This window comes from Leptonychotes weddellii, chromosome 1 (genome assembly GCF_054177405.1).
Source record: "Leptonychotes weddellii isolate Sample4059 chromosome 1, ASM5417740v2, whole genome shotgun sequence".
NCBI lineage: Eukaryota > Metazoa > Chordata > Mammalia > Carnivora > Phocidae > Leptonychotes > Leptonychotes weddellii.
This window is the reverse complement of record NC_138369.1, coordinates 137746926-137771312: the sequence shown is the minus strand read 5'-3', so window position 1 is coordinate 137771312 and position 24387 is coordinate 137746926. Positions and strand designations below refer to the sequence as shown.

General features: G+C 39.7%; 1 protein-coding gene across 3 annotated transcripts in view; it reads right to left on the bottom strand.

Annotated features, from left to right (window-relative positions):
• The window catches only part of LSAMP (limbic system associated membrane protein), a 597331-nt gene that overhangs the window by 43460 nt on the left and 529484 nt on the right, over positions 1-24387 (bottom strand). For all 3 annotated transcript variants that reach the window (XM_081833646.1, XM_081833650.1, XM_081833654.1), the window contains exon 4: positions 5528-5662. In XM_081833646.1, coding sequence (XP_081689772.1) covers positions 5528-5662 — 135 coding nt within the window. The remainder of the gene's footprint in view (positions 1-5527; positions 5663-24387) is intronic.

Genomic DNA, 24387 nt, shown 5'->3' with positions numbered 1-24387 from the left:
GGTGCAGGTCTATTCACTCATGGCTTATTGGAATGAACATTTCAAAATTCATTTGTAATGAATTCTGTATAGGTGAGGCTAAGAAAAATTATTACAAATCACATTGCAGCATGCCTAGTATAGTTAAAATAATAGATGTCCATGCTCAAAATATCGTTATAATAAAAATGTGGCTTAATAATAATGCTGCACAGAGTTCATTGCTATTCTTTATGTGACTTTGGAATAGCCTACAATTTTCAAAGGACTCTTCCAGTCTTTATTACTTCAAAATTCTGGGTTCTGAAAATATTAATAAGGACTTTCTTTGTCTTATATCACCAATAACAAGAATTTTTCAATTAGAATGAATAGGATAACAGTGACAGTGGTCTAGCAAGCAAAATGTCATTCACTTAATCATCCTAATTTTTTGGAATAATAATATAAAAAGAACAAAATTCTTAATAAAGGTCTCAATTTGTGGGCATTTACCATGTCAGCACTCTACTAGGCTTTAGGTATTCTTTTCATCCAAATAATAGCTATCAGAGATAAGACTTATTAACCCTAGCTTATGAATGAGAAGACAGATCTACAGAGGGTTAATAACTTGTCCAAATTCACATAGCCAGCACTTGATGGAGTCTAGATCTGAACCCATGTTTTGAAGCCCATGCTCTGAACCTCTCTGGGCTTCCATTTGAATGACACTCTTCCTTTAAAGAGAAATGAATTCCTAATAGGGAAAAATACCATTTAGGGGAACATGTTGGTAGCTTAAAAGGTAAATGTTCTATTTCTGCTATTAAAGGGTACCAAAATGGCACAGCATGCAGTGACCTAGGGGGTATAAACCTGCATTAGAAATCAGGAGTTGTGAGTTCAATTTCTGCCTGTGCCACTTAGACGATCATCTCCTATGGGTGACATGTTGACTTCCTGGGCCCCCCCACCTATAAATGGAGATGATGACCCCTGTGATCTGTCTCACAGGTTTGATGTAAAGATCAAATGAAATCATGTATATGAGAGCACGTTTAACACCTGAGGTGATTACTTTTATTATTATTATTTTACATTTACTATTTGTATTACTATTATTCACATGGTGTTTTGGAAGGAAAGAGGGCTGTGGAGTTAGAACTGGGTCAGAATCCCAACTCTACCTACCACTCACAAGTTCTTTGATTTTATGGCCAACAATGCTTATATTCTCTGAGCTCTGTTTTTGTCCTCTCTGTAGACGGATGATTTGATTATCTTTCAGGGTTAGTGTGCAATGGTGGACAAACGGAGGAGGGGCAGAGAATAGAGGCAATAAGAAAGGTACTATCTTTAGAGAACTTAAAGATAATAGAACTAACTTAAAGTAATCTTTTTTTTTTTTAAACACTATGTCCCAGAAATACTAAACTTAACATACTAAATAATGTCAGATAAAGTAAATATCTCCTTGCTGGGGCAGTTCAGGCCCAATACACCTCCCTCCTTGGTTAGCCACTGTCAATGTGATGACTACAGTGAATCATACAAAACCTCTAGCACAGTCTTGGTACTCTGAAAGAATTCAGGAAATTATGGTTCTTGTTCACATTGCAAAGTTATGGTAGAAGATTTCAAAACTCTGGATTCATACTGGATATTTCCTCTGAAGGTCCCATAATAGAGTCATAAGCATTAGGACATGTCTTTACTGAAACCATGCCAAATATAAGAATAAACTAAAGGTTGGCATGGAGAATGCATAGCTGTAGCTATGAATATCCAGAGAAAGTAGCTACTCTGGTTCCATTATGAGCAGTCATTTTCTTGAAGTCTCATCATTAGGTGATTTTTGAATCAGAGCACTGAGGAGTTCAGTTAAAATGCATATATATTATCTGGAGACAGTGGATGTCTCCAGTCCCAGTTGTAGATTCTATGGTAAGTAACCTCTACCTCCTCTAATAAATGGCTATCAAATGTAAGCATGAGCCTTAGAAATGCCAGGGTCCATGTCCCCCCGATCTGTGTTGAGTTAGTTCTGAACATCAATGTGGAGGCAGAGCTGAGTTCAAAGGGAGACGAATAGAGGAGAAAGAAGTTATAGCTTGGTAGTGTGAACCTAGTTGGAGACATCGTTGTGGGAAGGTGGAAAGTAGGAATATTAGCTGGTTAATGGGATGGAGGGATTGCTTGAGAGTTGGGGGCAGCTTTGGAGAAGTATTTCTACAGAAACAGGAAAAGAGTTCAGTTTAAGGAGAATCCAGATAAACTTAACAGTCTGCATTTATTGAATGTTGACTATGCACTAGATATTATCCTCAGGATACTGGGCACTAGGATGAGGTAAACCCAAGTAGCTACTTTTAATACACTGTGAGAACTGAAATTGAGGGAATCTGTAAGGAAAGCACAGTTGTCCCTAGGGATGGTATCTGGAAGAAATGAGCAGCTGTACTGTAAGTAAGATACAAGAAACCAGAAGTCCTGTCTATTGTACTAGTAATAAGCTTATTTAGTTGAAGAGATTTCAGGTCAATAATTTAGCTTCTGTAAACTCCAGGACCTCTCACTACTTAGAAAATAGATTTTGCTTGTCAAATGGCTATATGCAATGCTCTAAACCAACTGTGGAGAAGGATTATCCAAGAGAAGTAAAAAGGAGAGACCGTAGAATCCAGCTTATGACGTAAACAGGAGAAACTGTTGTGTCTACATCTTTTATTTACTACTCTAGCTTCTCAGTGTCCTGCAACAAATATCTGTTGGCAACTGAGTAAATGAATCAATGAAATGCTTGTAGGAGAAAATTACCAGCATTGGGATTTTTTTTTTCCAGTGGTACTCAGGGTCTGTTTCATTACAATAAGCTATTTAGTCATTATTTATCTTAGCCATCCTGATCCCCTGAACTAATTCCAAACCCTGTGTTTTGAAAAGGAAGAGGAATCCTTTAAATAATGGGACACTTTCACAGTACAGAGGCTTAGATGAAGTGATGCAGGTAATACTGGATATTCCTCTGTAGGACCAAGTTTTTCTAGCCAGACCTGGTTCTGTAATTCAATCCTGGAGACTTCATCTACTTAATACAATTACATTTAAAGAGGACATATTGTATGAACAGTACAACAGGTACAATGGCTAGTTGTTTTAATGTAATATAAACACAGCTTATGCAGGGTTGGTAAAAAAGGTGATTACAAAGGAAATTGATATTAGAATATATTTCCTGATTTGTGACTGAGTTTGAAGAAATGTTAAGAGGGCAGACTTTACCTATGAGTTTTTACCTACTCATTCAGTCAGCATTCACTGAGCAATTTTTATAAGGTCAGGTATGTGCTAGGTGCTGTTGTTTAGGACATACATTCTGTATGTTTAACTAAGCTCATTATAAAACTCCATGTAATTTGTTATTAGATATCTTTTCAGAATCTTGAGGTTCTGTCTATATTCTTCCATGGTTCACTCATCACTAGGAAAAGCTCACATCTTCATAAAAGCCTTTTCTTAAAAATTATCAGTATTTTCTTCTGCTCTAAGTTACACTATGGGGACAGTCAAGAAGGAGCAATGTCAGACTAATTGCGCTAATAATAATAGGGCCCAGGTGGCTGGCTTTGATCTTGGGAACCATCTGCAATGCGGGCCACTTTGATGTTTCACACAATGGAAGCATAAATATTTTCTATGTACTCCATGATTGGACTTTCAGAAATCTAATTAAGATGAAGGTCAATTAAGAGAAAATGAAATCTTAACTCTAAAAGTCAGAGAAGAGGTGGAAGATGATGGCATGGCTGTGTGTACATAAAAGCACCTAACTAACCTAATTATAAACTTACATAAACACCCAGAGAAATTGCCTTTCATGTGAAAAAAAGGTCCTAAAGCATTTTATAACATTGAGATCATTAATGTGTCTTTGAAACACACCCAGCCCTGAAAAAGAATAGTAATACTGGCATTTCAAAACTCTATTACTAAAAAAAAAAATCGCAGACAGCACCAGGACAAAAGCACTTCAGAGCTCATCAAATGTACCCCTCGCTTCTTGGAAATGATTGCCATAAGTGTCTATGGCAGAGTCCTATGTATTGGATTCTTCTAGATATTGGGGTGAAGGAGATTTCACTGTCTGTCTAGGAAAGCTGCAAGGCTAAAGCAGGGTAATGGGAAATGGTGCAGCCCGGCGTAGACCAGGTCACCTCAGGCAAGTTTCCTCAGCTCTCTGTGCCTCAGTTTACAAATTTTTAAAGTATAACTAATGATGTTTACCTCATGAGTTTACTGTGAGAATTAAATGTAATTCCGTTAGTCCAGTACTGCCCGTGTTGGGTACTAAGGATTGAAAAACGCCTTCTCTTCCTCTTCTTCCTGAGAACATGGGCTTTAGAATCAAATGGGCCAGAGTCTGAATCCCTTTTCTTACACTTTCTTCTACACTGGAAAAGCAATTTTACTTCCTTGGGCTTCAGAGTCTCAAACCCTAAAATGGAGTCAATTCTACCTACCATGACAAGGAATTTATATAGAATTTATATAGAATCGCTGGTACATAGGTAACTGCATGGAAGGCTTAAGATAATGAGAAGTAATTTACAATGGTCTAGAGTACATTTTCAAGTATGGGTTAACGTGTTTGTGCATGTGTCTCTGTGTGCCTATGTACATGCATGTATGTGTGTTACATGTGCATATGTATATATGGGTGTGTAGGGGATGTATTTGTATGTGTGTGTGCACTAAATGCATAGAAAGGGAGAACTGTCAGGATGTCCCTTTGTCCCTGTCACTAGCCACAATTGTTTGATGTGGGAACTTGAATTTGAATGATGTGAAAAGTCACTCCTAACTGAACAGGGTAAACTAATTCTCTTTATTCCTTTGCTGGATGACATACATCATATGGATCCACTCCCACCCCCTGTCTTTTGAACTACATCTAAGGATCTTTTCATCTGCGAAGTTCAAAGTATGCCCATTACCTATGCATCTTAGTGAAATCTTCGTTTCTAATGCCCATACTTTGGGACAAATAGCCAAACTAATTTATCAAGTATCCCTGGTAGCCACTGGAGACACATGATAACCCGACCACAGTGACTTGAATTTGTTCTCAAGACCAGTTGGTTAAATAGCAGAAGATGGGTTATTGCCTTCTGATAAACAATGCAATAAGAGAAATTCCAGTTGAAGCAGATATGAGTTGTTTCTTTTTCCAAAGCGGTGTGACCTTATTCTCCACAAAGACCAAAATAGTGATTGCCAGAAATGCTAGGGCTGTCTGATCATGTTTTCTTAATTCTGTAGTCTGAGTAAAAGACAGACTGTATTGTTAAATGCATTATGGGTTATATTTAGAGTTGGTAGAGTTGATTTATCTAGTTCAAAGGCCAAGTCCTGCCCTTGGATGTGTCCAATGTATAAATGTGCATCCCTGACCAGAGGGGCATCTGCTTGAAATGCGATGTTCTTTTGTTAATGGGATCTTTAGAGCTTGCTCGTGGTAGACGTGGGCCCTGGGCACACAGTACCTGCTGGCTTTTGCTATACTCACAGTTCACAGTGACCTTCACTTGTCTAACATCTGCCGAGGAGACTTCATTGGCAGCTTTGCACTCATATTTGCCTGACTGCTCCCTGGTGATGCCAAGGATCTCCAGATATTCTTCTTCTCCTTCAAACTCTCTCCCTGAAAAACAGAAATTTGCATGATTGTTTTTTAGGTTTAAAATATGCAGTAGAACACCTATGTTTTCTTTTCAGAAGCAGTAAATACACATGGTTTTTTAATAATTTGACAATGCATTTGTCTGAGGTCAGGTCCCACAGAAGCAGACCCCAAGACAAAAAGTCATGTGAACGTGATTGTGGAAGGAGCGTTCTCAGGAAAAACCAGTAGGTGAGTAGGAAAGTGGGACCTGGAAGAGAAAGAAGCCAAGAGAGGATACAGGTCTCATCCCACACAGGGTAACTTGGTTTAATCCATCAGGGAGCTCTGGGGAAAGCACATGTCGCACTCAAAGTTGTCCTGACTGAGGGTCAAGAAGCTAGAGTGTTTATGCATCTACACCCATTAGTCACTGGTTGAGGGCTCAGAACACAGTGGGAATTGGGCACAGAGTTGTAAGGGCTCAGAGGGACTACTGTCGAAGCACTGTTACCATCAGTTACACCATGTGGCAAAACACGCTTCCGACCAAAGTTGTTATTAGGAAAAGTGGTTTCCTTTTGAGAAACTCATTCTTCTCCCTCAGATTCTGTGGAATTCTGTTTACAAAGGTCATGTTTAAAACCCTGTCATGTAGTTATGGTTTCCTTGCTCGGTGTCAAACTGCTTCATCATTGAGGCTTTCAGACTAGGAACCAGATAGATGAGGATGTGCTGCTGATGCTGTGCTTTGTGACAGACTGTGTCACATGGTGGGGGGGAGGTGGTAGGGAGCTCAATATCATTGGCTTAATCAGTTAGGATTAGGGCTCTGGAGGTCCTTTTTGGAAAGTTCCGCAAAGTTGGATGTGTCCATTTAGTAATGAAATTTCAAGACAGGCAGGCTTGTTTAATTCCCCTCCTGTGGAGTATAATTGATTAAATGACTTTCTTCCTGGAGAGGGCGGGGGTCGTGAGAGAAGGAATAGGAAGTGGGAGGGGAGGAAAAGGAACTGAGGGAAAAGAAGATGAAGAGGAAAGGGGATTGAGCAGGGGAAGAGCTTGGTCAAAAAGGCTTATGGACTTTAACTCCAGCTAAATTGAACCCTCTTTAACTCCAGCTAAATTGAACCCTCTAAATTGAACAAATTACAAAACCCCATTGCTGTTGGGTTAAGATAAAGCAGTTGGGGAGGGTGCAAAAGGACACGGTCCTGCCCCGTGAAGAAATCTTGCTCTTGGTCATCCCACACTAAATGGTACCAATTAATAGCTTTGCTCAAATGCCACAAGCTATTTTCCTTTTCTGGAAATTCCCCAATGGCCAAATCAACATAACAGACAGCTAGCACAGAGACAAATTCACTCTCTAAATATGTCAGCCAAGCCTGTTAACTAGGCTCCCAGTAGAACACAGGGCCTCTTTGATAGCATCCTATAACACAACTGTCAGGACTATTCTAAGCTTCAAGTCTTCTGTCAATTGTCACTATCACTAGTGTTGAGGAGACTACACAATCCCAACAACAAAAGGCAGTAGTTATATAGAATTATCTGGTTCTGGAGTCCTGCACATTACCTAGCACATGTTTCTACTAAAAATGTTTTAGAATTAGTCTATTAAGTAAATAGCTGCATATTATCTATAAAAGATTAATTTTTTCCCTTGTCTGTGTTTTCACCTTTTTTCTTCTCCACATTCAGGGAAACAGACCTGACTTAACATGCCGCAGAAGTAGAATGTTGTAGGAAAGAAAACAGAAATCTTAGGAAGGGTAATAGTCTGCTGTACTGGATGAGCTGGGAAGAATTTGGGCTTGGAGGAAAAAAACAATCTTTCCTGCATACTTGCAACTGTGGACTGAGAGTCATGTCAACTAATTGATGCTAAAATCTTGTAGCTAAATGCAAATACCCTGAAGACAAATGGCAATGTTGACAACTCCAGGCCAAAATAGGTGTAAACTCATTAAAAAATCTGGAGTGCACGGGCGCCTGGGTAGCTCAGATGGTTAAGCATCTGCCTTCGGCTCAGGTCATGATCCCGGGGTCCTGGGATTGAGCCCTGCATCAAATTGGGCTCCCTGGTCAGCAGGGAACCTGCTTCTCCCTCTGCCCGCCCCCCCCCCCATGTGCCTGCTCTCTCTTTCTCTCTCTCTCACAAAAATAAATAAATTCTTTAAAAAAATCTGGAGAGCAGCGGTGGAATTGACAGTAAGACAGCATTACTGATTTTGAGAATAATGGTATATTGTAATAAAAGAAGGGTTTGGGGCACCTGCGTGGCTCAGGTGGCTCAGTTAAGTGTCTGACTCTTGGTTTCTGCTCAGGTCATCATCTCAGGGTCGTAAGATGGAGCCCAACATCAGGTTCCATGCTGAGCACCCCCGTGCCCCTTCCCCAACCCCTCCCCCTGTTTGTGCACTCTCTATCTCTAAAATAAATAAATAAAATCTTTAAATCGGGCTCCCCTGCTCTGCGGGGAGCCTGCTTCTCCCTCTCCCTCCACCTGCCACTCCCCCTGCTTGTGCTCTCTCTCATTGTCAAATAAATATATAAATAATTTAAAAAATTAAAAAAGAAAGAAAGAAGGGTTCCAAATGATTTCTGAATGGTGTAGGATTTCTTCCCTGCCAGGGCCCCACCTCCATCAACCTCATTCCTAGGTGGGTACTGAGCTGTCCATTAAGAACAAGTGCGGTCTTCTTAGAGATGGCCAACAACACTGTATTCTTTTCGATTCACTGGGGGAGAAAGGGTATGCTGAGTCCTCTGCTGTTGAAAAGCTGGACAGGGCATCTCTGGCTGTGTCCTGAGGATGGATTTGCTGGGTGGAGTTGTTGGTTCAAAAAAAGGTGTGTCGAGGGTGCCTAGGTGGCTCAGTCGGTTAAGCGTCTGCCTTCAGCTCAGGTCATGATCCCAGGGTCCTGGGATCGAGTCTGCTTCTCCCTCTACCCCTCCTCCCCCACTCGTGCTCTCTCTCTCTCTCAGGCGCTCTCTCTCTCTCAAATAAATAAATAAAATCTTAAAAAAAAAGGTGTGGTGATACCAACAGAGCCCCCAGGTGGAAACAGTCACCATGACATACCTTTTATCTGATAAAGTGCAGTTTTTTGTTCAAAGCATGGAGTACACGTTGTTCACCTTGAGTCAGAATTCTAAAATGCGCTCAGATTCTCTTGCTCCTCTCCCTTTGCCCCGTATATCTGTCCCCCTCAGGGCACTTTCCCCCTCCATTCTTTCAGTTCACTCTGTCTAGCTGCTATCAACCCAAGGGTCCTGTCCCCATTTCCCTCTACTCTCTCAACCTCAAGAAGGCTCTCAGGCCAGAGTGTGACACTTAACCTGTTGTGACGTTCTCTGGTTGGAATAAAGCCCCCTGGCTACAACGTGGGCCTTTCTCTTGTTCCTATCTATTATTTTCTGCCCTGGCATAAATGTTTACTTGAAATGCAAATTTCAATATTTTGGTATTTTAAACATCTCAACCTATTTCCACAAGCCTGCTCACGTTGCTGAGTGTTATATTTATTCTGGGATCTGGTGTTTAGTTTAAATCTCCCTTTGCTTAATGTGCTTTTGTGTCTCCTGGCAATTTTCAGCTACCAGGCTAAATAACTTCTCGTCCTCCTCAGTGGATGCACCTTTCAAACTCCTGCACATAATTAGCATATCCCCTCGTAGTCACTGTTTACTCAAATTGTACATATTAGTTCTTTTAATATTTCTTCATAAGTCAGAAAGAAGGGCCTAGAGCTAACAGCAAGAGGAAAGTGTTCTCTTCGGTGTTCCCTAATGTAGAGGCAAATCAGCCAGGAATCACGCCAATTAAAGTATGCCAGGTGCCACCGTCTTAGCAGCTTCAGAATATTGTGCTTTGGTGATACTTGTGGAGTTCACATCCGAAATGTTGATTGATTCAGATTTCCAAAGTCAACCAGGCATTTGGAAGCAAGCAGCCACTTGAAATTAAATACGTTCCCATGGCACTGGTCTCTCTCCTCCTTTCTCTCTTTCCTCTCTCTTGCCCCCACCCCCCTCCTTCCCCTTCCCGCCTACACATGTGCATACAGACAAATAGCGATTTATTTATATTTAACCATTCACTTGAACTTTTAGGAAACAGCATACAAATTCACTAAAACCCAAATATTTGCTTACTAAACAGAACAGGCCTATTCTTGAAAATTCCCCAGAGATGACAACAAGTGCCCTATTTGAGATTAAAAAAAAAAGGCTACTACCCTAATAATCATTATGATATCTTTCTTTTTCTTTATTTGAGGTACAGGAAATAGCATTTAGAAAACTTGTTAAAATTTGAGCATTTTATGACTTTAAAAATGTAGAATTCCAAGGATTCATACATGTTAGGACAGGGAGAAATCATTTTTTCCCTCTATTCTGAGAAGAGTCTTAGTATAATATCTCTGCAGATCATTCCCTCACAGAAGGGAAGGTGGGTTTGAAATGGGATTGACATTCTCTTTACTCTCCTAAATTTGAATATTTATAGTGGATGTAAACAGATTAGCTTTAACACAAACACACATACAGATTAATGAAAAGCAAAGGAATGGAGCTTGCCTTGCAAGGTACGTGTGCTCGTATGCGTGTGAGTTTGTGTGGGCCTGTGGTTGGAAAGAAGAGTGAACAGTGTGCGCAAAAGCAAGCTATGAACTTCTACCTCTAAAAATAAAAGAAAAAAGGATTGCAAATCAATGATGCCATTTGAAGTTTTCTGTGCTAACTTCAAATACTGTAACAAGTTTCTGTTCTTACAGTACGTTTCATGTTTTATTTTTTTTTCCTAAGGACGTACTCACCTGTTCTTCTCTTTGCTTCCTTCCCTACCTTTTTTTTTATTATTATTGGCACATCACGCTCTACACAAACATGCAAAAAAAAAAAAAAAAAGGAAGAGGGGAAAAAACACAAGAAATCTAAAAAGAAATATGCCTGTGATGGGGTTCTGTTTATATTTCCAGCCATGCCTCTCTCTAGATCTTTGAAGTTTTGTTTCTCAGCTTCACATCCCAGCTGAGAGATCCTTTAGCATTTGACAGTGTTTCTGTCCAAAAGTTGAAACCACTTCTCATCCCCACCTCTCACCACCCATCGTGAGAGAGCTGGGGGGGAGGTAAATGATCCATGACTGAAGGAAGACAGGGGTGGGGGCAGACACAATTGTCATTAGTAGCAATCATAAGAGAATAAGGAGACACAGGGAGGAACACTGCATTGAAGACATACAATGGTGATACAATAGGGATGATTTTAAGGAAGAGTTCGAGGGATGGAAATGAAAGAAGAGAGAGTTCTCTAGAGAATGAGGCATTTGACTATTGAGATATTTGAGCTACATGGAAGGGAAGGGCTTGGTTACTCTGCTGTAGAAATGTTCCCCATTTGAATAGGAAGACACAACAGGGTGTGGATTATGCAAATTGGTCCCATGCCTTCTGCAGCCCCAAAGGGTGTAGTTAGTACCCAGAAACCAGAGGCAAGCACAATGCCAGGAAAGATTCACAACTGGCTTTGGCTCTATGAATGAGCATGAGCCAAATGAAGAAGAACGCCCTGGCATTATTTTTCTTGGCATCCAGAGAGATCCAATTCATTATGGTTTGCATTTTTTGCTTTCACATACAAAAAATCAGCTAGCTGACAGTTTGAGCTCAGCATCCAACCGGAAGCTGCCATCTACACATCCTTTTTATTCCTGGGGCATGACATTCTGTTATTGTACTCATACTTAACCATTACCTCCTATCTGGTGTCAGTTTTTAGAAACTGTTCTGCCCTTCTAAATGCTAGGCTTGAAATCAGGATTCCCTATGTTCCTTTTTTTTTTTTTTAAGATTTTATTTATTTATTTGACAGAGAGAGACACAACGAGAAAGGGAACACAAGCAGGGGGAGTGGGAGAGGGAGAAGCAGACTTCCCACTGAGCAGGGAGCCCGATGTGGGGCTCGATCCCAAGACCCTGGGATCATGACCTGAGCTGAAGGCAGACGCTTAACCCACTGAGCCACCCAGGTGCCCCTATGTTCCGTTTTTTACAAGGGGAATTGTATCGATAATAGCGAATCTTCCATTGTAGGGACCATATCTTGTTTTGCTCATCATTGGACCCCTCCCCTCCGCACCAGGGTGTGCAGCATGATGCTGGATGCTGGGGTACTCCAGAAATATTGCAGAGTGACTGCTGATGGAGCTACCACTTAATAAACACGTACTAGGCACTGTGCTAGGTGACTCAGATATTATCTCATTTAATGCACAATACTGCGTTCGAGTGCTTACAGATGAGGAAACATGGGAATCCAGGTTTAGAGAAGACCTTAAAGGAACTTGCCCAGGTATATAAGGTTATTAAGGAGAGCTGAGGTTTGAACCAGTCTGTGGGCTTTTGGAGCCCAGGTTCCCAATGAAGCATGTCTGCTTTTATCACTACAGTGCCCTGAGATGCTATCGTTAGCTGGTCTCTTAGCTCTCAGAATCTGCTCTATTTCTGTCTACTGAGTATAAAATGGGAGTTTGAGAATGGGAAATGGGGAATTTCCAAAACAATGTGGCTCAGTTATAGATAAAGAAAGTAAGAGACAGCCTTCAGTTTTTATAAGGTTTGTCCACTTAACTTTCTTATTGAAAGAACCAAATGAAGCAATATATGAGAAAAAAAAAAGCTGATAGTTTAGAAGTTTAGCACCACCTACTTATTTATAGAAGCCCCACCGAAGACACTGGTGCACACAGATGCCAACAGGAGCAGTGTAGAATGGACTTCTTATATTAGGAAAGAGTAACTGGGAGGAGTGAGTTTTGAGGAAGCTGAAAAACACAAGTGCAGAAAATCAGAGCTGGCAAATTGTGAAAGGGTGTGGCAATCTGGCTAGCCTGCTTGAAACAGAGTTTTCCACATAGGAGAAATGAGCAGCATGATGTGAGGCGTGGTGTGAAGACTCTGAATTTACTGTGTTTAGTACCTCTGCATCTCAGTGAAGGTACAAATGGAGCCTTCCAGCACCCACAAGGTACTGAGTAAAATAGCATTTTTTTATAATGTTTTTTCCTTCCTTCCTTCCTTCCTTCCTTCCTTCCTTCCTTCCTTCCTTCCTTCTCCTCTCTCTTCTTCCCTCTCTCTTTTTCCCTCCCTCCCTTCTTTTCTTCCTTCTCTACCTCCTACTCTGTCTTTCATTTCTGGAGAAAACACAGTGTATAAGCACGGAATTCCTTGTTTAAAATCCTTTTGGGCACCTGGGCGGCTCAGTCGGTTAAGCGTCTGACTTTTGATTTCGGCTCAGTTCACTATCTCAGGGGCATGAGATCAAGCTCCACATTGGGCTCTGCTCTGAGCACGGAGTCTGCTTGAGATTCTTTTTCTCCCTCTCCCGCTACCCCTTCCCCTGCTCCAGCTCTCTAAATAAATAAATAAATAAATAAATAAATAATCTTTAAAAAAATAAAGTCCTTTTTATATCAATACCACTTATACTCAGTACCAGCTTCTTGGTGCTAAATCCTACATTCTGTTGTGCTAAGCTGCCCTGTGAACTGCTGTTGAAAGTGGAGATGGTTCTTCAAGGATGTCAAATAGTCATCATCAATCCTGACTAATTGGCAGTGGCTGCTGGGAGGATAATGTTGAGAAGGAATCTGAGGCAGAGTCTGGGCTCAGTGGAAAAGAGTGGCAATGTCTGTGAGAGCAGAAGAAGGGAATGTGTGCCACACACTTGGACTTTCACTTGCCCTGGGTCCTCCTGTAGTCCATTTGAGTTTTCTTCAGTATGAACTGTATTCTAATGCAGCACGTATGTTGAAAGTTAAGGACTTCCTGGGTTTGAATGCAATTGGCACCACTTGGGAAATTAGGAAGGAGTGCTTAATCTGGAGTGAAGATAATGAGTTCCATTCTTCACATGGTTGGTATCAGGTTTTCTTGGAACATCCTGGAGAGTACGTTCCTCAAGCACCCAGAAATACAGAGTTATTAAGAGACTGGGGCTACATGTGGATTAAATGTGTAATAACAGACATTGGTGGGAATTCAAACCACTGTAGTAGAGACTGCAGAACATTTGTATGACATAGCATGATGTCCTAAAGTGGGGACTCACTGTCTTACTTCATTTTTATTTTCCTAAAGGTGTGGGGAAGAGGAGGCAAGGAGGTAAAACCAGAAACAAAAACAAAAACAAAAAAACAAACCAAAAACCTTGGAAAAGTCCTTTGGAATAAAATAAAAATAAAAATTCCAGCAGGTGTCTGTTTTCTGGATGATTTCATAAGAAGGGGGTGACGTAGAGATTAGAACTGGTGGTCATAGGCAGCAACAACCATGATCTCTCACCATTGTCATCAGAGCTGTCGGGGTGTCACGTGACCTGTAATTAGCGTCTGCCATGGTTGAGGATGAAATATCCAGAGAGGTGAGGAACAGCGGTTGCTGTTCTCAAGAGTCACATAAATCAATCGGCATTTTGTAAGTGAATGTGTTGAACTCAGCAGGGCAATTGCACTGTGGAAGGATCTCTAGGCGTAGTTTTGTGACTGCCACAGAAGCCTCTGAAAGGTAATTAAAACAAAGCAGGCAATAACCCCATCTGGCCCTCTGCCCTTTCATTCTAGGCCCCCATGTTGCAGTGACCTCATTTGGGCTCACCCCCAAATCCTCGCCTCACTTCTCCGGCTAGCCTCGCTGCTAAGTGAGCTGTTCGATCCAATTTAGAGAACTGTTCTTGCTTAAAGTCAATAAATAAGTAATGACGAGAAAAGAGGAGTAAAGAGTGGGGGTAGGTCAGAAAAGGAAATGGTTTAAGCATGAACTAAATTGATGTTCTTGGAATGTTCCCGTTTAACATAAGGCGGGCAGCTCCGGGCTCCACATGAATAATCCTGAGGAGTCTGGCAATTTGCTTCTTGCTTTGGGCCCAAAACGTAGGAACTAGGAATTACCCCTATCAACACTCGGCTTGGGGTGCAGCCCTGTGTGTACCAGCACCCCTCCATCCTGGCCCCGGGTTTTTTTGGCCTTTCTGGGAAGCAGATGGGTCGCAGCGGGAGTGTTGGGAGCGCTGGCGTCGAGGCGGAGGGGGGCCAGGAGCAAGCCGCACCCGCTCTGGAAAGCGGTGGCTGTCGCCGGCCGGGCCCACGCGCTCCTGGAAGGCTACGAGGCTAGTGGGCCAAAGCTTAATAGGAAAACAGCAACGATTTGTCTCCACTGCTATTTATGTTTCAAGCGCGTGACAGGCTGGCAGTGCAAGTGAGGGTCGCTAAATTTACTGCTTTTCAGATTACTGCCACAGTCTCTGACTTGACAAGTCACTTCATTTAAAAAGCACCGCATGAGGATATTTCCTCCACTTCTTTTTAAATAAAAACAAAGGCAGAGAAAAAGGCCACCACAGAGGTTTAGAGGGATGAAATGAAGAAAGCCCACCAGACTGGCCCAGCCCGATGGGAAGGCGCTACTTTCACAAATTCCCCTTAATTAAAGTGGCGAGGGAGGGAAAGGGATGACCCGGAATTTCTTGGTTTGACTGATTTGTGGACTGGATGACATTTTAAGTTGGGGAGAAATAGAGAAATAGGTAATAAAATTTAGTTTTTATACCTGTTGAATTTGAATCCCGAAAGGGTATTCAAGTGGAGATCCCTTCAAAACAACTGGATATAAATGAAGAGTAAAACTAACTTATTTTTTTACTCTTCATTTCCTTATTCATTTATTTTCTGAGATCTTTATAAACCAAGGAAGATAACTATAGGCAAAAATAAGGAACTAACCATTTAGGGGAAAAAGGGGATACAGATGGGTGCCCCCACATGCTGAATAAGATTAATAATTCAAAATATAAATTTTTAGTATAAAAGGCCTAAATACTTAAAAACATATATGCAAGTGGGGTGTAGTCTGAATAGCAGAGCATGGCTTCTGAAGTACATTATAAACAGTAATTATAAGAAATAGGAAGTAGAAGAAAGATATTGTTCTCACTCTTATGGAACTTACATTCTCATCAGGGATAAATACAATTAAACAGTTCTGGAGGCCTTGACTTTATTTCACATGAGTGGGAAATGGATTAAAGGTTTTGGAAATTATATGTGAACCAGTTTCTGTTAAAAACTATTAATCATATTTTTGTCAATGATTTTAAATGCTACTCCTATTTACAATTTGGTTTATTTCTTGATTCTGTTGTCTTTTTACTCTTTTTTTCTATTCTTGGCCTAGTCGCCTACTATTTTATTTTTTAATTTTTAATCTATGTTGGGGGAGAGTGGGTAATAAAAATGAGTTTTTATACCTGTTAAATTTATACCTGTTGAATTACCATAGCTTTTTTTTTTTTTTTAAGTAAACTCTATGTCCAACCTGGGGCTCGAACCTACAACCCTGAGATCAAGAATTGCACACTCTCCCAGCTGAACCCTGGCTACCCCCCTACCATAGCTTTTAATACATTTTAATTAAAGATATGGATAGTCATTTCTTACAATTTTCATGATTGGTTCCATATATCTTTTTCAGATGAACTTTAGAATTATTTTCTAAATCAAACCAAAAATAAATATTCAGCTTTTTGATTGGTTTTGTATCAGATTTATAGGTTTATTTACAGAGATATAGGTTTATAATCTTGATTCTGTCTAAGAATAGGTATCGCATTTAAGTCTTTTTCATTCATCCATCAATTTTTTTTTCTTCTTAAGTCATGAGAATTTTGCATTAAGCTTATTCTATTTTATATTTTCTTATTTCTAGTGAATAGGGTCCTTTTTTGCTATTATCTAACTGGTATTAGCCATATTAAAAAAAACATAGTTTTATATATCAATACTATAACCAACTCCCTAATGAATGATCTTTCTCTTTTATTGTTGCTAAATGGTGTCAAAACAACAGGCTCTCCCTTGTTGAGAAAAAAAAAAAAAGCTTCCTTATATTATTCACCAAAACAAATTCAGATGTGCCAAATAATTCAAAATTTAAAATTAAACTATATGAATACAAAAAGAATAGACAAGAATTTGATAATATTGAAGAGGGAAAACCGTCTAAGCAAGTCATGAAACACAGAGCCATAAAAAAAGAGATGAGTCTGACCACATAGAAAAAATATTTTTCTGTAGTACAAAAAGTATTTTCTGTAGTATTTTCTGTAGTACAAACCCTTCATCAACAAAATAAATACATAAAGGAAAAGATAAAAAATGTATTTAAATAAAAAGGACATAAAAGGGCCACATTTCTTCCAAAGTTGAACGTTTGAAGTCAGTAGGCTGGTTTGACTATCTGGGGAATCAGTGTGACAATATCTCCTAAAGCTGAGCATGTGCATACGACCCAGCAATTCCACTACCATGTTCAGCAATGTTCCAAGCAGCACTGGAAACACCCATATTGTGTAAAAAGTAAATAAATTGTTGCATATTCATAAAATAAAATACCATACAACAAAGAAAATGAATAGATGACAGCTGTAAGTGGCAATATGGGTAATCTCCCAAACATAATGTTATGTAAAATAAATAAAACAGAATAAATACAGCATAAATCTCCTCATATGAAAATGGCAGACAAGCAAAACTGATCTACGAAATGCTGTATAGTTGTAAAATTATAAAATGAAGCGAGGAGAGGATTATCACAAAATATTTGAATTATTTATTAGTATTTATTAACTGCTTACTGTGTGTCATGCTTTTTATATAAATGTATTCACTTAATTAAGAAAATTTAATTCATGTAATGCTATTTAAGATATATTGATTACAGAATACTAGTTATAGTTTATCTTGTTTGTGTTAGATAAGTTGTATTCATACATAAATACATACATTCATATATATGCTTTTTAACACATTTGCTTGTATGCATACAATGTCTACATAACATTGGTGGTGGTCTTCTGGATTATGGAGTCTGGAGGGCCAGAAGTGTGTAGTCAGGGAATTTCCCTTCATTTTATGTCCTCCTATATTGCTTGAATTTTTGACATAAAGCATATGTTACTTTTATATTAAAAGTTTTTTGAAAATGGAATTGGTTTTAATAATTCCAGTATAGGGGAAAGATATATTCACCCTTTTGGCTGTCTCCTCAGGGTAGGTTTCTCATAATGAAAAAGAAAATCTCTGAGATTTTTCTATTTCTGGCATAAAGACAGAAGAATTAATATGGAAATAAGACACCAATACCAAATGACAGGAGGAGTACCAGCAAGGAAGTCAATTTATAGAAAAACGGAACAGTTCTCTAATTAGCTGGACAAGAAAGAGTTTTAGTGACTGTATGCGCGCACTTTCGGTTCCCCCCTACCCTCTATACTGTTTGACTGTTGCTAGTAAGGAACTGCGACCTGCAGGGCCAGCCCACTCTGCCCTGAAGCACTGAGATGCAAGCCTGGTCTTCCTTAGAGGTTCAGTCCTCACTACTGAGAGGGCTTTGGACAGCAGTGCTGGCCCTGAAGGCGGCGGGTACCTGTATGCACACTCAGATACCTTTTCCCTACCAATTCTCCACTCTGCGTGCCAGTTTGCTTGAGTCTTCTGTCCTTGTCACTGGTGCTCAGATTGCACTCCAGTCCCCAGCTGGGGCTAATGTGGGACCAAACCATGAACTTGGCCCATCATAATCTAGTTGCCGATGTCTCCCTTCCTCCAAGACTGGATGCTTCTGATTGTATTGCTGTCACTGACTAATAGCCTGCTAGCCTAGATGCAGTACCATTACCCATAAATCTCTGTGCCCCACTATGGTCATAGACCTTGGACCTGAATATCCTGAGAATGATCCCAAGCTGTCTCCTTAATGATATGAATATAAGTCTTCCAGGAAAGGAAAAGAGGTCTGAGATGTGGGTAGAAATAACCCATCCTTTGTCCTAGTTTGCTTCTTCTTTTACACTTCTTCAGCAAGCAAAACTCAGCTATCTCTCTTTCTCACTGGGAACTTTAAAGTTTGCTAGTGGTTTAGGTCCTGCAGCAGCTAACAGGCAAAAATTATACAATTATCTCCTTAAAAATATACCATTTATAGGGTCCATATGGAGACCTTTCTGGATGGAGAGAGCACGTTATAACAAATACCTGTCATACAAAAATATGAGGCTCAGTCTTTTTTCCACATTATACAGCACAGACTTTCTATCTCAACCAAGCACTGAAATGTACTCAAGCATTTGTTCATAACTGACAACTTTCCAGTCTTGTGTTGAAGTCATTTCGTCATCACTCTGTTTAAAGGTTTGTCCCCCTCACTTCTCACACCTACCTTATAAGGATCTCACTGCAACCACCAGAATAACTATTCAGAGATTCAGTTGCTCTAATGGATTTCAACCTAGGATCTGTCAAATGCTTGTTTTAGACCCTTGATAACCACAAAGCATATTGAAATCCCACTCCCAAAGTGGTAGTATTAAGATGTGGGGCCTTTGGGAAGTGACTAAGTCATTAGGGTGGGGTTCTCATGAATGGGAATAGTGCCCTTTAAGAAAGGACTCCAGAAAGCTCTCTTAACCCCTTCTTCTATGTGAGGACAGGAAGAAGACACCCATCTATGAACCAAGAAGTGAGCTCTCACTAGATACTGAACCTGCCGGCGCTTTGATCTTGGACTTCTCAGCCTCCAGAACTATGAGAAATAAATGTCTGTTGTGTAAGCCACCCACTCTATGGTACTTTGTTATAGCAGCCCAAACTGATGGAGACAGCATATCTACTCAGCATGCTACCATCCATTTATTTAAGAGCCTCTGGAGTCTATCAAAGGATCATGTATTTAGAAAGCAAACCAGTTGGACCATGATTATTTCTGCACTTCCTAGAAATGGCTTCACTGAAGTGAGACCACAGGCTTTTCTATAAAGACTAAAAAAATTACCCTTTTGAACATACTTTCTATGTATTTCATAAACTTCAGGCAAATATATTGTCTAATACATTACTCAATACTCTTTATAAATGCCCTCCATGCATCAGATATTTGCAGAAAATATTTCCTCAGATGGATTTTTAAACTCTTGCCACTGTTTGTAAAATAAAAAAGTAGCTATGTGAATCAATGTGTTTTTTTCTTTTGCTTTCACTTCAGAAAAATTATGCTAATATCGTGCCCAGCTGTGGTAATCAGCTTATCTCAGGTTCCTGTCAGCATCTACTCTATTGTTTCTCAAAGTGTGATCCATGGACCACCTATATAAGAATCCCACTGGGAGCTTATTATATATATGTGGATCACTGGGTCATTTCAAAGACTTACTGAATCAGAACCAGCAGAGGTGAGGCCCAGGAATCCATGTGTTTATAAAGCTCCCTAAGTGATCCCTGGGCACACCTACATTTGGGAACCAGCCACCTGATTTTAGTAGTCTGTCATTCAGGGGCACGGCCCTTTTCTTCTCTCAAGGGACTTCAATTAACTTTAGCTGACAAGTTTAACTTTGGCCCATGATCAGGGATCAATCCAATTTTTAGGTAAGGGGAGACTGAAGGAGAAAAGTTAAGAACTCATCAGAAGAATCAACATTCTGCATTGAACATGACATTCAATTCCCTGTCCTGAGCTAACAATTCAAACCTCCATTTGTTGTTACCATTTTGTGTCACACAGAGATGCTCACATGTGCTAGTTCATTTATCTATATAGGCATATTCTTTTCTCTTTCTTTACAACTGATGTTGCTTAGGGTTAGCAAAGTTAAAAAGAACTTTCCCAACATCACATAGATAGTAAAGGGCAAAGCCACGATGTCTGTGTGACTCTGGTGTTTTAACCATTATACCATATCTTAAAAGTTTTAGCTCTCTTCCTGGTACTAATCTCCATCTTGCCTACCAGTTCGAGACACTAGCTTCCTGACAAAAGCCAATGCTGACTACCTGCTGGCCTGCCTAGAACTCTAAACAAAGCCTGGCTCCCAATTCCCAATTATCTGTTGTCCTATCCTTTCTGTCCTGCAATTCACCATGTTTTGCTGGGCATGGCCACTAGATTTTCAAATTGTAAAAGTAACAAAGAATAGGTCATTTATATGCAAAGTTGGGCAACAAATCGCAAATTGCCTTTCTTACCTCCATTACACATGAATTTTGTTACAAAATCTTCTTTGATCAGTGGATTAACTGTGAACTTGCATAATGACAGATGGATGGCTATTGACCTTATCAAGTATTGGAAGATCCTCTAGGAGTAAATTAATTTATAAACAGATGAGAGATTTAATTTCTTTGGATCATGTTACATAAGATTGCGAGCTATCCCCCTCCACACTCTGATAGTCTGGTTGCAGTTACACTGAAATTATATGTGGCCAGCATGAGGTGCAGGCAGATTAGGTGATGCAAAGCGGGGGCTGCCTGCCTGGAGAGATTTGACAGGTTGCCAGGCAGGATAAATTGCCTCAAAGAAATCAAACTTTAAAGCTTAATTATTTTCCCATTAAGACTCTTTGTGCGATGCAAATATTAATGCAAGTGGTTATACCTTTTATCAGTTAACGTCTTAATTCTCAATTAACACCTAAGGGACTTGTCAGCCTGCAGGCAATCAGGATAGGAACTTGCGGGAATGGGTTCTGGGGAACTACAAGGACTAGAATGGAAGAAGAGGACACTGCTAGGGATGGGGGGTGGTCACAGTTCGGATATCACATTTTACACAATTCTGGCTTTGCATATCTAAATGTTTGAGGTAACTAAGAAAGAAGCAGTAAATACTGAGACAGAAAATCATTCTTATTAATATCTAAATCTTGATATGAAATTAGGTGCAGATATGGATAAAGAGGACGTGTCTATACATGTTGTATATACCCCCAAATAAGTCAGTCCTGGAATAGGTATAAAACATATTAAAAGTCTTCAGGTCCATTTGAGGTCATGCTAGGTGGTTTTTTAAACTTGCTGATTCATATCTTGATGAGAACAATTAATTGCCAGTTCTTCAGAAGATAGTTGGGTAAATTCTCAGTAGAAGGTCTTGGAATACCTTCAATAAATCCTAGGCTTTCAAATTTCCTCAGTATTCCCTTCCTTGTATACTATTCTAAAATACTGTTGATTTCCTAAAGGCTAAACCTGATTATATCAGTATCTCAATGCAACATTTACTGATGAAATTTTAGGTTCCTGGCCTGAAAAGAAAACCTTAAAATTTCAAGGTGAAATAAGTGAAGCACTTCAAATCACCCTCTTTGCACAGATGGTTTTACCTGAAGGCAAACAGCTACTGACTGGCTGTGGTCAGCCACAGAGGAGATCACAGGGAAGATGTGAAGGCAGAAAAGTGAGAGGGGAAGTTCCTTCAGCAAACAAGAAGGTACAGGGAGGTCATAGAAAGAAATCAAGCGAAGCAGACCGTGGGGAAGCATAAGAGCAGGGAGAAAATAGTACTGGACTGTTGCAGCCTAGAGTAAACTTATAGATACCAACAAAATCAGCCTGTTGGCAGTCAGGGCAGACAGAGGTTTATTGACAGAGGTTGGTTGACCCTAGGCCTGCTCACAGAAAGACTTCATTTGGATATGACATAAAAATAACCATGCTAAGAAGTGATTACCTGTCATTCTACACATCTGAGAGTAAGTGAATACATGAGCACATGATTGCCAAGGTGGCTGGGTTAGGAAAGCTTAAGAGTCACAAAAGTTTGGAGTGGTCATTCCCGACAACATAGTGATAACCTTCAGTCCTCTTTACAGGACTGGAGGCCCAAATAATTTTTTGAAAACAATATCCCTGGTCCTGATATCATTCCAGGTGGTCCAAGGGCTTTAGGTTTAGGCTTGGGTAGGTTACCAAGGCTTTCTCTGCACAGCAGAGATAATGAAAGTTTTGTTCCTATATTCAATTCTTATCTAATGGAATGTTTACCCAGAGAGCTGTCAAGTGCTGTCATGGATGAGAGTTATTGGCCATTGCCATGAACTGCACGGGCTCCAGTGAGGCTAGTTAAACCTTAGATAGAGCATGTTTAGGTTGCAACCACATTAATCAAAAGAAGATGCAGTTCCAAAATAGTCAGATGCTTGACCTCCTCCTTCCCCTATCCAAGCATTGGCCATTTAGTAATGTGTTCTTCTCTCCATTAAGAAGTCAAAGTTGGAATATCATAAGGCAACTTAAGGATGAGAGATATTCGGAAGAAAATGAGAAGAAAGAGAGAGAGAGAGAAAGAGAGTAAAATACATTCAGGGAAAGCTGGAGAAAGGTAAGTGACTGAATTTGGGTTAGCAGGAATGTGGAATTATTCTCCAAATTAGCAAGAATATAGTCTTTACTAAAGGGTCAAAAATAAGAAACTTGAGGCACATTTAAAATGAAGTTTGATAGAAAGAAAGTTTAAAAGTAATTTCACTAAAATTTAATCATATAGATTTAATCTCCATTTGCTGGAAAAGATACTTTTTTATAACTTTTCCAAATTACAATTCAGGATACAGGTTCTCAAATTTTTCAGGTAGCAGAGCACTCCAAAAATTATAGTCGTCTTTGTCTAACAACAAATCCAAATACAAAAAGCTAAATATTTGATTATGTGATTTTGTGCTTATCCAAATTGAATTAAATTTTAATTCAGAAAAAAAATGTTGTAAACATCAAAAAATTTAAGAATGTTTCTTGGGACAACCTTCAATCAATAAAATTCTGTTCAGCAGAATTCTATGAATTCTATGAATCAGTAAAAGAATGCCAATATTCCATTTAGCAGCAGAACCACTAAGTTTAGTTTCTGGAACACCAGTGTTCCTTAGCCAATAGTTTGAAAACCATTGAAATAGTTTCCAAAGGACACATCAGTGCAATTATGTTCAAGGAATAAACTAAAATCAAGCAATGATAGGGATGGTAGATCAACTCCTGATTGTCCAAACTTTGATAGCCATAAATGAAAAACCAAATATGGTCAGGAGATTATTTGACATCCTTGGGTTCCTCATAAAGATGAACCCTCTCTCTCATGCTAGAGAGAGAGTGAGAGAGAGAATGAAAGAGACTGAGAGAGAAATACAGGAAGTGTAGCTCTCCCTTTGTAATCTTTGAGGAGTACCAGCTCCTCAGAATAGAAAGCATATTAGAGAATTTAATTTGACAATTATTACACACCCAGCACTGTGCTGGGAAGATACAACAAAGCATAATAAGACAACACTAAAATGGAAAGGGGACATAACTATTTAGGGAACCTTTTTATTGATAACATGTCATCAATAACTTGAACTTGCTTTTCCTGTGAATATTCATTAATTTGGATGGTATAAAGGAATAGACTCTAACATGCAAGTCTGAAGAATTGCATTTTTCATTGGGCTGTTGTGTTTAAATCAGGTAATATAGTAAGTAACAACAAAAATGTATTTCAGAGAGATCATTCTATGATCTAGGATTTAAGCAATTATTTTCAAATAATTGTAGTGTCAACACCCAAGAGTCAACTTTGATTTTAGGTCACCCTAAATATCGATCGAAAGCAGTGGCTCACAAACTAGGAAAAATCAACAGGGGAATGTCTTTTAAAAAGGAAGACTCTTAGGCTCAGCTCCAGAAGTTCTAGTCTAGTAGGTTTATGGGGAGCCCTAGGGATCTGCATTTTAATGCCATGGGGGTGATGCTGATGTACATTTTGAGTACAAAAGCTTCACCAAGGCATCCCAACTCACCAGTTCCTCTGCCCCGGCCTCAATAAACTAGCCACCACGTAAGGAAAGCTTTCAAAGCTCTGACTGTGGGTATGAGATGAACTATTTTCTAGGGA